The sequence below is a fragment of the Pecten maximus genome, chromosome 19 (assembly GCF_902652985.1).
Source record: "Pecten maximus chromosome 19, xPecMax1.1, whole genome shotgun sequence".
In the NCBI taxonomy this organism is placed as follows: domain Eukaryota; kingdom Metazoa; phylum Mollusca; class Bivalvia; order Pectinida; family Pectinidae; genus Pecten; species Pecten maximus.
In genome coordinates, this window is record NC_047033.1 from 30,093,237 (window position 1) to 30,106,831 (window position 13,595).

Genomic DNA, 13,595 nt, shown 5'->3' on the forward strand with positions numbered 1-13,595 from the left:
GACTCAAAGACAAAATCAATAAATAAACGGAGAATGGTCTGTGATCTTCGAGCTTGCTGTGAATCCCAAACCTACACAATCTAATTATTTACATAAACTGGGAATCCCAAACCTACACAATCTAATTATTTACATAAACAGGGAATCCCAAACCTACACAATCTAATTATTTACATAAACAGAGAATCCCAAACCTACACAATCTAATTATTTACATAAACTGGGAATCCCAAACCTACACAATCTAATTATTTACATAAACAGGGAATCCCAAACCTACACAATCTAATTATTTACATAAACTGGGAATCCCAAACCTACACAATCTAATTATTTACATAAACTGGGAATCCCAAACCTACACAATCTAATTATTTACATAAACTGGGAATCCCAAACCTACACAATCTAATTATTTACATAAACAGAGATTCCCAAACCTACACAATCTAATTATTTACATAAACAGGGAATCCCAAACCTACACAATCTAATTATTTACATAAACTGGGAATCCCAAACCTACACAATCTAATTATTTACATAAACTGGGAATCCCAAACCTACACAATCTAATTATTTACATAAACAGAGATTCCCAAACCTACACAATCTAATTATTTACATAAACTGGGAATCCCAAACCTACACAATCTAATTATTTACATAAACTGGGAATCCCAAACCTACACAATCTAATTATTTACATAAACAGAGATTCCCAAACCTACACAATCTAATTATTTGCATAAACTGGGAATCCCAAACCTACACAATCTAATTATTTACATAAACAGGGAATTCCAAACCTACACAATCTAATTATTTACATAAACTGGGAAATCCTTGAATAAAGATTCTGTCTACAAAGGTGGTCTGTATAGACAGGTATTACATGTAGACTTGGGGACATAATAGACAGGTAATATTCTATAAATAGACGAGTGACTGCTATAGACATTAAGTATCCATATCTAGCATTTCTAATTTGTATTGAAATGAATATATTTGTAAATAAGTCATTGGGAGAATGGTTGCCATAGTAATGATTGACAGAATAAAGAGATTCATGCCACTAACGGACTCACCAGCTGTTTGTAGGTCTCTACTGTAGCACTATACAAGTTTTGTGCCAGAAAATTGTCGGCCATATTGTTATTAAAGGTGTCGTCATGGTTACAAATGTTAGTGGAATACATGTCCTTCTCAAAGGTGGATAATATAGAATCCACTTGGTCCAGACTTTTGTGGAGGTCCGAAAGCTGTTAGTGAGACAATAGCAATGGTCAGGTGAGATAACGAGGAATGATGATGAAGATACAGGTGTGTACAGTGAACTCTCAGAATATAAGGATTTTTTTTTTTTTTTTTGATAATTCAATTTTTGAACAGTTATTTTCCCAAATAGATATATAAATACTATGACCAATAAAGGATCAGAAATATACATACATGTATGTAACCGATTATTATTTAGAAATCCAAGCCCTGATAATCAGTGTACACAGTGTCTAGGCTATGTGACTATAAATTTATCATGCAATAAGCTCAAGTATGTTAATAATCCCATGTCTGGTAATAACCCCATGTTTGGTAATAAGCCCATGTCCCATGTTTGTAATAACCCCACGTTTGTTAATAACCCCATGTCTGGTAATAAGTCCATGTCTGGTAATAACCCGTAGTCTGGTAATAAGTCCATGCCTGATAATAAGCCCATGCCCAATAATAAGCTCATGTCTGATAATAAGCCCATGTTTGGTGATAAGCCCAGTGATTATCTATAGCATTTTGATAAATTGTTTAAGAGCAAGAGCTTTGAGTCAATTATGGTGGTTTTGTTGCATCCCGCCCCCCCCCCCCCCCCCCCAGCTTATTACATCATGATGATATGGGAGTATATATATACCGTGAGACCTGACTTTACCGACCACTGACTTTAACAACATCCTGTGTTACATCCGACCATATCCAACAATATGGCCACATACTCCACTGTCTTTACTGAAACTGACTTTAACAACTGGCATATCTATCACAATGACGTGTTCCCATACAGTGTTAGTAAAGTCAGGTTTCACGTCTAATTATATAATGTATAAATGGAAGCTGAATGGTACAGTAGCTTATATGTAAGGCCAAACTAAAAATATAGTTGGTTTGGCATAACCTGTCCGACCATTTAAAAACGTGCCAACTCAAAAAATCTTAATTGTGAAAAATAAAACATTGTTTTTAATGATATAACCGTTCCGAATATTTATGTCTGGAAGTTGCTGTGAAGGATTGAAAGGATGTCTCCCAAACCCAAATAAGGTTGGTGTGTGTTTCTTTTGTTTAAGAACACAAAATAGATAATGATTTCCATATTCTGGTTTGTTTTTGTTTGTTTACAGCCATTCCTACTCATATGTAAGACCCCCTGGTCGGGTTACAGCCATACCTACCCATATGTAAGACCCCCTGGTCGGGTTACAGCCCTACCTACCTACCCATATGTAAGACGCCCTGGTCGGGTTACAGCCATACCTATCCATATCTAAGACCCCCTGGTCGGGTTACAGCCCTGCATACCTACCCATATGTAAGACCCCCTGGTCGGGTTACAGCTCTACCTACCTACCCATATGTAAGACCCCCTGGTCGGGTTACAGCCATACCTACCCGTATGTAAGACCCCCTGGTCGGGTTACAGCTCTACCTACCTACCCATATGTAAGACCCCCTGGTCGGGTTACAGCCCTGCATACCTACCCATATGTAAGACCCCCTGGTCGGGTTACAGCCCTGCCTACCTACCCATATGTAAGACCCCCTGGTCGGGTTACAGCTCTACCTACCTACCCATATGTAAGACCCCCTGGTCGGGTTACAGCCATACCTACCCGTATGTAAGACCCCCTGGTCGGGTTACAGCCCTACCTACCTACCCATATGTAAGACCCCCTGGTCGGGTTACAGCTCTACCTACCTACCCATATGTAAGACCCCCTGGTCGGGTTACAGCCCTGCCTACCTACCCATATGTAAGACCCCCTGGTCGGGTTACAGCCCTGCCTACCTACCCACATGTAAGACCCCCTGGTCGGGTTACAGCCATACCTACCCGTATGTAAGACCCCCTGGTCGGGTTACAGCCCTGCCTACCTACCCATATGTAAGACCCCCTGGTCGGGTTACAGCCATACCTACCCGTATGTAAGACCCCCTGGTCGGGTTACAGCCCTGCCTACCCGTATGTAAGACCCCCTGGTCGGGTTACAGCCATACCTACCCACATGTAAGACCCCCTGGTCGGGTTACAGCCATACCTACCCGTATGTAAGACCCCCTGGTCGGGTTACAGCCCTGCATACCTACCCATATGTAAGACCCCCTGGTCGGGTTACAGCTCTACCTACCTACCCATATGTAAGGTAGCACACCACAGTAAGACAGCCTGGCCATGGGCAATTTTTTTGTTAAGCAAATAACTCCTGTATTATGATATGTATAAAAAATGAAAAAATAAATGTACACTATAATTGGTATATCCAGTATGAAGTAGTACATACAGGCTTCACATTTATTAAAACAAAAATCAATAAATTGGTTCCGGATTTTAAATATCCGGATTTTCCGAACGTGTGTTTACACAGGAAATTTAGTTTGGCCTACAGCGCAAAATGGAAGCCCACAGAAAAGGTAAGATAGCGGAAAAACTTAATTTACAACATATGTCCAAACAAGATTAATTCTGTCTTTGGGATAGAGATATTTAATTTTGAATAGGTTTCAGAAAAAAAATTGTGTAGAGAATTGTGCCATTTTGGGTCAAATATCATAATATTTTGCAATTTTTGAGAATTTTTTAAGCTGTTACCATGGTATTCACAGCTCTAAAAATCACAGAAAATATCAGTTTACTTATCCTTCAGAGCTCTATTAAACTTGCAAATGTTGTACAGACTTCAAATATATATACTTTATAAGAGGTTATATGTAAGGTTAACTGGCAATGTTTACATATCTAAAGCATGTGCCATATTTTTCAGAATTTGGCATTTTTACTGTACACTGCTACCTAAGACCCCCTGGTCGGGTTACAGCCATACCTACCCGTATGTAAGACCCCCTGGTCGGGTTACAGCCCTGCCTACCTACCCATATGTAAGACCCCCTGGTCGGGTTACAGCCCTGCCTACCTACCCATATGTAAGACCCCCTGGTCGGGTTACAGCTCTACCTACCTACCCACATGTAAGACCCCCTGGTCGGGTTACAGCCCTGCCTACCTACCCATATGTAAGACCCCCTGGTCGGGTTACAGCCATACCTACCCATATGTAAGACGCCCTGGTCGGGTTACAGCCATACCTATCCATATGTAAGACCCCCTGGTCGGGTTACAGCCCTGCCTACCTACCCATATGTAAGACCCCCTGGTCGGGTTACAGCCATACCTACCCGTATGTAAGACCCCCTGGTCGGGTTACAGCCCTGCCTACCTTCCCATATGTAAGACCCCCTGGTCGGGTTACAGCTCTACCTACCTACCCATATGTAAGACCCCCTGGTCGGGTTACAGCCCTGCCTACCTACCCATATGTAAGACCCCCTGGTCGGGTTACAGCCCTGCCTACCTACCCACATGTAAGACCCCCTGGTCGGGTTACAGCCATACCTACCCGTATGTAAGACCCCCTGGTCGGGTTACAGCCCTGCCTACCTACCCATATGTAAGACCCCCTGGTCGGGTTACAGCCATACCTACCCGTATGTAAGACCCCCTGGTCGGGTTACAGCCCTGCCTACCCGTATGTAAGACCCCCTGGTCGGGTTACAGCCATACCTACCCACATGTAAGACCCCCTGGTCGGGTTACAGCCATACCTACCCGTATGTAAGACCCCCTGGTCGGGTTACAGCCCTGCATACCTACCCATATGTAAGACCCCCTGGTCGGGTTACAGCTCTACCTACCTACCCATATGTAAGACCCCCTGGTCGGGTTACAGCCATACCTACCCGTATGTAAGACCCCCTGGTCGGGTTACAGCCCTGCCTACCTACCCATATGTAAGACCCCCTGGTCGGGTTACAGCCCTGCCTACCTACCCATATGTAAGACCCCCTGGTCGGGTTACAGCTCTACCTACCTACCCACATGTAAGACCCCCTGGTCGGGTTACAGCCCTGCCTACCTACCCATATGTAAGACCCCCTGGTCGGGTTACAGCCATACCTACCCATATGTAAGACGCCCTGGTCGGGTTACAGCCATACCTATCCATATGTAAGACCCCCTGGTCGGGTTACAGCCCTGCCTACCTACCCATATGTAAGACCCCCTGGTCGGGTTACAGCCATACCTACCCGTATGTAAGACCCCCTGGTCGGGTTACAGCCCTGCCTACCTTCCCATATGTAAGACCCCCTGGTCGGGTTACAGCTCTACCTACCTACCCATATGTAAGACCCCCTGGTCGGGTTACAGCCCTGCCTACCTACCCATATGTAAGACCCCCTGGTCGGGTTACAGCCATACCTACCTACCCATCTGTAAGACCCCCTGGTCGGGTTACAGCCATACCTACCTACCCATATGTAAGACCTCCTGGTCGGGTTACAGCCATACCTACCCGTATGTAAGACCCCTGGTCGGGTTACAGCCCTACCTACCTACCCATATGTAAGACCCCCTGGTCGGGTTACAGCCATACCTACCCGTATGTAAGACCCCCTGGTCGGGTTAGAGCCCTACGTACCTACCCATATGTAAGACCCCCTGGTTGGGTTACAGCCATACCTACCCGTATGTAAGACCCCTGGTCGGGTTACAGCCCTACCTACCTACCCATATGTAAGACCCCCTGGTCGGGTAACAGCCATACCTACCCGTATGTAAGACCCCCTGGTCGGGTTAAAGCCCTACCTACCTACCCATATGTAAGACCCCCTGGTCGGGTTACAGCCCTGCCTACCTACCCATATGTAAGACCCCCTGGTCGGGTTACAGCCATACCTACCCGTATGTAAGACCCCTGGTCGGGTTACAGCCCTACCTACCTACCCATATGTAAGACCCCCTGGTTGGGTTACAGCCCTACCTACCTACCCATATGTAAGACCCCCTGGTCGGGTTACAGCCCTACCTACCTACCCATATGTAAGACCCCCTGGTTGGGTTACAGCCATATCTACCGATATGTAAGACCCCCTGGTCGGGTTAGAGCCCTACCTACCTACCCATATGTAAGACCCCCTGGTCGGGTTACAGCCATATCTACCCATATGTAAGACCCCCTGGTCGGGTTAGAGCCCTACCTACCTACCCATATGTAAGACCCCCTGGTCGGGTTACAGCCATATCCACCCATATGTAAGACCCCCTGGTCGGGTTAGAGCCCTACCTACCTACCCATATGTAAGACCCCCTGGTTGGGTTACAGCCATATCTACCCATATGTAAGACCCCCTGGTCGGGTTAGAGCCCTACCTACCTACCCATATGTAAGACCCCCTGGTCGGGTTACAGCCCTACCTACCTACCGATATCTAAGACCCCCTGGTCGGGTTACAGCTCTACCTACCTACCCATATGTAAGACCCCCTGGTCAGGTTACAGCCCTACCTACCTACCGATATCTAAGACCCCTGGTCGGGTTACACCAAACCAAGATATTTTTAAGGGTGGCCTGACTGATACCTAACATTATAACAAAAATTATTTTTTGTTATCTTCAGGCTATCCAATAAATGACGCATACTTAATTAGCCAACATAATAAACTCATTCACAAATCGTGATTAAAGTCAGTCCAATACATTCTCCAGTCCTGAAGACACTGTCTTATCATATAACTACCAAATATATAACAATTAAAATTATCTGTGCATGTGATTTAATAACCATAAAATACAAGTTCTGTGACTTGATATGTGATGAACCGTGTTATTTAATAAGTTCTGTGACTTGATATGTGATGAACCGTGTTATCTAAAAAGTTTGGTGACTTACTATGTGACGAGCCATGTTATCTAACAAGTTCTGTGACTTGATATGTGACAAGCCTCGTTATCTAACCAGTTCTGTGACTTGATATGTGACAAACCTTGTTACCTAACAAGCTCTGTGACTTGTACATATGACAAGCCTTGATTTCTAACAAGTTCTGTGACCCGAGACATATCTAACATTAGTTCAGTAAACAACCAACCATTTCAAAGCCTAATTAGATGGTACAAAGAAGTAAAACCATCACCAAAAATGTTAATTGTGGGGGAAAATAATAAAAGGAAATGTTTAGATACATTTATTGGTTGGGTTTGAATTTCAGTTTATCCACCAAGGACCTATAAATTTTGTGTCATTGTTACAGATACTGACTCTTTTTAGTATTTAATACTACAAATTAGGAAAAAAGAAGTATAAAATCTCATTCAACTTTTTCTGCAGATTTGTATTCAAAGTCATATTTTTTTGGAATTTTTGTTCATTGTCAATTTTCTGTGAAATTAATTAAGGACCAATTTCTGTTCTGTACTGAATATGTTTTCAATGAAATATTTTTGTTCTACACTCCACATTCTGTGCTATTTTTATTCTGCTCCGACCAAGTCAGAAGCAGGAGTTCCGACCAAGTCAGAAGCAGGAATTCCGACCAAGTCAGAAACAGGAATTCCGACCAAGTCAGAAACAGGACGAGACAGAATGGGACTCAAATGTGCTTCAATACGACTGTGATTCTGAATCTTTACCTACAGAAGTTGAAATCAAGCAGTGTAAGGGAGATAATTCAGTAGATGGTCTACTTTTTTGAAAACTTGAGGCAGTTAATTTAAACCTGCGTGTAGTTTAAGCAGTAATTTCTCCTATAAAATATTCATAACATATCATTGAGAGTTCATACCAGATTAATATCCTACAACAGTAGTGTTATAATATAGAAATATTTTAAATATTTTCTGATGTTTTTAATTACATCCAACTGGATGGTAACTTATTTTAATTTCTATTTGATACGATTTTAAACTTGTCATCCTGAATGTCTGAAACAAATGCAAAAATTAATTGTACCATGTACGTCTATTTCAAAAATGATATAATAATTAAATTCAAGGGCCGTAACTCCAGAAATACCTCATTTGCAGTAGATAACATATCCTCTGCCACATTGGTGACGTTGTCCTTCGTCGTCATCATTTTCCTACTGAGGTTTGAGATGTTCTGATCTACCCTCGAAGGCTTTGTCCTCTTGTCATCAGAAAATGACGAGGAAAAGGAGAACGACGTTCGTAGTGAGTTAAAAGTTTCCTCTGTACAAACAAAAGATTAATATTTTTTAATGGTGATGCTAGTAAAATTTTGATGTGAAATCATTTCACATGTATATGCCAATGAAATCTATATTTGTATCTAATGGCATTGTGTTGAAAACAACAATTTTGTTCTCTACATTTTCAGCCTCCGGTGTAATTAATGTCATGTTTGGATGGTGAGAATAAACAGCCAATGGCTAAACCATATCTAAACTGACACCTAAGTATTTCATCAACATATTCCTTAAATTAACATCATGCTCATTCACATTAAATTTTTCCATAAGAAAGCTTTATTAGATTTTAGGAACAAATCTTGAGGAAAATTCTTCAATTCTGCAATATGCTTTCCAATTGCAGATTATGGTACTGCATATATCCTAAAATTAGCCCCCTCCCTAAGTGTAATAGTTTTTACTGTATATGTCCTAAAATTGGCCCCCTCCGTTAGTGTAAAAGTTTATTTTTCAAGTTGCATACAGCCTAATTTATGAACCACTTTTAAAATGGATGATTCTGCAAAAATTATGATTTAGGAGGGTTGTTTGAAGGCAGGGGCATGTATGTGGATTAAGATGGTAAGGAATTCCCCTAATTACGAACATTGATGCAACTTTTGCCAGATAAATGTTTTTAAATTGCCATACCTGGTTGCTCTGGCTCCACTATCAGCTGAGCGCTGGATTTGACCTCCCCAGCGATGTTCTTGGCCATGACAGTGTACTCGGCATCTTCGTTCATTGTTGCACAGTCAATTGTCATCAGGTAGTCACGGTTACCGTATTTCTCTGGAAAAATATGATACGACATTAAAGGTGTTGATAATAGATTTTGATCTGTACAGTATCATATAAAATCAAGTTCTGATAAATATTGAGTCAGATTTGTATAAAACCATACACACTCATAGGGAGGAGATGTCAAGATTAGTAGTCGTCCCTTCCGATTATTTTATTGAATGTTTACTTGATTTCACTCAATTTTAATATCTTGAAAACTGTTAAGTATTCAATTTTAGAGCTCTGTTGACTTCACCGACATGGATTAATATTTTGTTACTTAACCAACAACTATAAAAGTATTTTTTTTGTATAATAGTGAGTTCTGCACGAAAACAATATTGATACAAATGTATAAAGAGTTATGGCCCTTTGTCCAATTTTGCTTGCTCTACAGGTCTAGCCATACCTTGCAATATTTTGCCATCTTAATAAAATGGTGAATAACATTAACACATAATTGTAGATAACAGTCTTACAATTATAATCAGATTTTTACCTAATTTATAATTTGAGTCACTTTTCAGTCTCTGTCCGTCTTTGTACCAGATGACCCTTGGCTGGGGATAACCTTTGACCTTACATCTGAACTTTACAGTTTGACCTTCCGTGACCTCCACATCCTGGATTCCTTTTAGGAATTCTGGAGGTTTCAGGTCTTGTGTATTTTCTGTTAAAGAAAGAAAAATGAAATCACTGAAAAATTATTTTAGTTCATACATTGGTATTTAGATGTGACAACTTCATTTTCTGCTTATTACAACAGAATATAACAATAGAAATATTCACTAAAAAGTTATGCGTTCACACTATCTTTATTTTCCATTAGACAATAAATCAGTATGATTATACACCTTTAACCATGAATAAATCAAAATTTACTTTTAACCACATTTGATAAAGATTTTGATTTTCAGCAATATTTGATGATTAAACTGAATTGTTGCCCACAATTAATAAAAAATAATTTAAATCTAAATTGATCAAATTACTTCACCTTGAAAACAAGCTTTTTCTGACTTTTGACCATAATTGATCAAACTTACTTTTAACCGTGACTGATCAAACTTACTTTTAACCGTGACTGATCAAACTTACTTTTAACCATGACTGATCAAACTTACTTTTAACCATGACTGATCAAACTTAGTTTTGACCATGATTGATCAAACTTACTTTTGACTTTGAGCACTAAATATTGACAGCACCGTCCCTTCTCATTGACCGCTATAGCCATGTACTGACCGGCGTCGTCCTTGACCGGGTAATACATGGTCATGTGATGTCGGTTTCCGTCCCGAGAAACATCAAACTGTTCCGCCTCCTCTAACTCTTTTAGCTCATCCTCCACTTTGTACCAAAACACATCTAAACACAACAAAGTTATTTTTAGTATGATCATCTTTTGATCAGGTAAAATTTCTGATTTCAAATTCATTTTATTTTCAATCTTAAATATTATGAACAATAAATAACTTATGTTTTTATGTCATATTGAAGATTACAATTGTATTTTTGTGTTTTGAAAAAAAAATCCTTAATACTGTATACCTGGTATTTTTCGCCCCAGGTTATTTTCGCCCTTGAGCAACACAAAAGATATTCGCCCCGTTTTAATTTCGCCCTAAACTACTTTTAAGAAATGTATTTTCCTCGTTCACAATCGGAAAATTCCGTTCGGAATTCTCGATACAATTGCACTCGGAAAACTCAGGATTTATCCAGTTCTCCCATTTTCTTTTCTTTGCATATCGCGCTGAGGTGTGAAATGTAATCAGGTGTGAAATATACCAGGTTTACCTGTGTTCAGATTTACTTTAGCCTATATTGATTCAAATAGTATTAGGTATGCATGGTCGATTTTAAGCAAACACGATGAGTGGTTAAGTTCACTGTGCCGTGACTAATTAGAAGTCTACAGCTGACCAGTGTTTTCTTTTGTTCATTTGTCATCGATTGAAGCCACAAGCGACGGTGAAGTCATAAAATCAGCCTTCACAATGGCAGAGACCTATTTGTGTGCATAATTTTAAAACGTTTGGATTTTAAAAGTTACTTAGTATTTAAAGCGTTTGTTTAAAATCAAATATACTAAACCTAGTACGCTGTCTTAGCCGATATTTTCGATTTAACTCCACGTGATATCGCAAATTTACAAGGCCTATATTTAGATCTAGATTTTTTTTCACATGCACAGATTGGAATAAAACAATTACCTATTTTATAAACTTAGTGTAAATATATAACACGTGTTGCCTGTAATTGTATAGGATATAACACACTTGGAAAGTTCGAGGGTATGTTTTGGATCCGACTACAAATGTAGCCTATGTATGATAACTTGTAAATCCTGCAATTGAGCTTGAAATTTTCGCCGTCATCTTAAATTCGCCCTATCATCAAAGGGCGAAAATGGCGAAAATTAAACGGGGGTGAAAATTACCAGGTATACAGTATTGAAAAAAAATTTCTTTGAATTAAAATTTTTCAGTTTGATCAAATGTTTGATGCCAGAAGACTTTAATTTTAATTGTGATAAAGACAGTTTAATGAGTGTATTTCACTTTAAAGTGTTTATTTTTCATTATCCTATTCTTCATTTCTCCAAGCCCCTCTCCCTGTGTAAAAGTTAAGCACTGAGGTTTATCTTGAAGTACGCTCATCTCCTTTCAGTAAAGTTTTGTGAACCACATTTTACATACTACATTGTATTTTAGAATTAATGATTTTGGGAAAATTAAGAAAGGGACTTATTTGTGGGCATTGGGTTATTAGCAGATAAAAACAGTATAAATATCTATTGGTCCATCGACTCTCACCTGTTGGATCCGTCCCCCCGACACGACACGTAAATTTGGCAGGTTCACCTTCCGGCACCGTTACGCTCTCAGGTGGAATTTCAAACTTAGGGTCGCCATTCTCAGCCGGGATTAGCTCCTCAATCAACTTTTTGGCAGATTTCGTTTTAGAATCATCAGCACTACTTTCACTTACATCAACTTTTGCACTTTGACCTTTGACCCCTGAGTCTGATGTCCATTGGTCCCTTGAAGTATCAAGGTCGGAATCATCTGTTTGCACCGACTGTGAAAAGGAGCCTTTCCTCGTTATTCGAGCAATCTCCTCTGACGTTTTGGCGTAGAATGACGTTTCTTCATCGCTTAAATTGTCCTCATTTTCATCGTCATCGTCTGATAGGTCAGAAAATATATCACTCGCTTCTCTGTCAAATATAATAAAAAAAAGTATGTTACATTTTCATGATATGTTCAATTTGTCCGTTGAGTCCTTTTATTAATTAGTTTATTTGTTTATTTATTTGCAGGGTGTTTACTGCCCCATGAATATTACCAGAATCATCATGAGATAGGGTCTCTTTGTAGTAGCTGGTGACTACCTCACCAACAACATATTGGAGGCTCATCACATGCTATTAGGAGCAACTTGGGTTAAAAAACCATGACAGCACTGACTAAGTCCCTGATATCTCAGCTTCCTGAGAAACAAAAACTACCCTAAGTAGTAGATGAACCCTCCATCTCAAATCTGTCACAGCTACTAGACCTTTTTTAGTCTAAATAATAAAAACACATTGATGAAATTAAAAATATGTTTGTTAAACTAAATCAACATTGTTATATTGTCAAACAGATACAAACTTAATGTATATATACTGTTGTAATTACAGACTGTTTATAGAGAAAATTATTTTCACATAGTGGATAAAAATACAGCAATTATCATTAACTTATCCAGTGATTATTTTAGGGACATCAGATTTCACAGGTAAATCTGACAAAGGGTTTGTTCCACTTGATGTCGGATTATACTGGTAAATCTGACAGATTACACAGGTAAATCTGACAGATTACACAGGTAAATCTGACAAAGGGTTTGTTCCACTTGATGTCAGATTATACAGGTAAATCTTACAGATTACACAGGTAAATCTGACAGATTACACAGGTAAATCTGACAGATTATACAGGTAAATCTGACAAAGGCTTTCTTCCACTTGACATGTCCCTTATGATTTTAACCTGATTATGAACCTTGGTCTATCACTACAGCATGCAGGCATTTAATTCTAGCATCAGAAAAATTAAACATCTACGTATATACGCTGAAACACATTGTCTTACCATGGTTATCCTGCAATAAACCCTGAAGGAGCCAATGATATACAGGTAAAATTGGTATTAAACTTCGTGGCAGGCATATTGCAGGACAAACTACCTGTAATGGCCTTTTTAGCATTTTTTACTGAACTATGAACAAAATGATTTCAAAATGGTAAGCTTTACAAACCAGCACCCTAAATTCTGTCTTTTTAAGCCGAAATCTAATTCCCATAAATCCGAGCGAGGATGAGGAGAGAGTGACAGCTATTTTTCAGTACTTTTGTTGCTACAGCAAGAATACAATTTAATCCCCCCCCTCACCATGCCATCCCCTCCCAGCATTGGTCGAACCCATCCCCCCTCACCATACTGATTAACCCCTTCATGTTTCATAA

The 13,595-nt window shown here is 39.8% G+C and overlaps 1 protein-coding gene across 3 annotated transcripts in view; it reads right to left on the reverse strand.

The window, feature by feature from the left end:
• The window catches only part of LOC117318172 (titin homolog), a 142,062-nt gene that overhangs the window by 16,942 nt on the left and 111,525 nt on the right, over positions 1 to 13,595 (reverse strand). For all 3 annotated transcript variants that reach the window (XM_033873193.1, XM_033873194.1, XM_033873195.1), the window contains 5 exons: positions 11,899 to 12,302; positions 10,256 to 10,447; positions 9,579 to 9,749; positions 8,948 to 9,088; positions 8,122 to 8,297 (listed from right to left, as the gene is read on the reverse strand). In XM_033873193.1, coding sequence (XP_033729084.1) covers positions 8,122 to 8,297; positions 8,948 to 9,088; positions 9,579 to 9,749; positions 10,256 to 10,447; positions 11,899 to 12,302 — 1,084 coding nt within the window. The remainder of the gene's footprint in view (positions 1 to 8,121; positions 8,298 to 8,947; positions 9,089 to 9,578; positions 9,750 to 10,255; positions 10,448 to 11,898; positions 12,303 to 13,595) is intronic.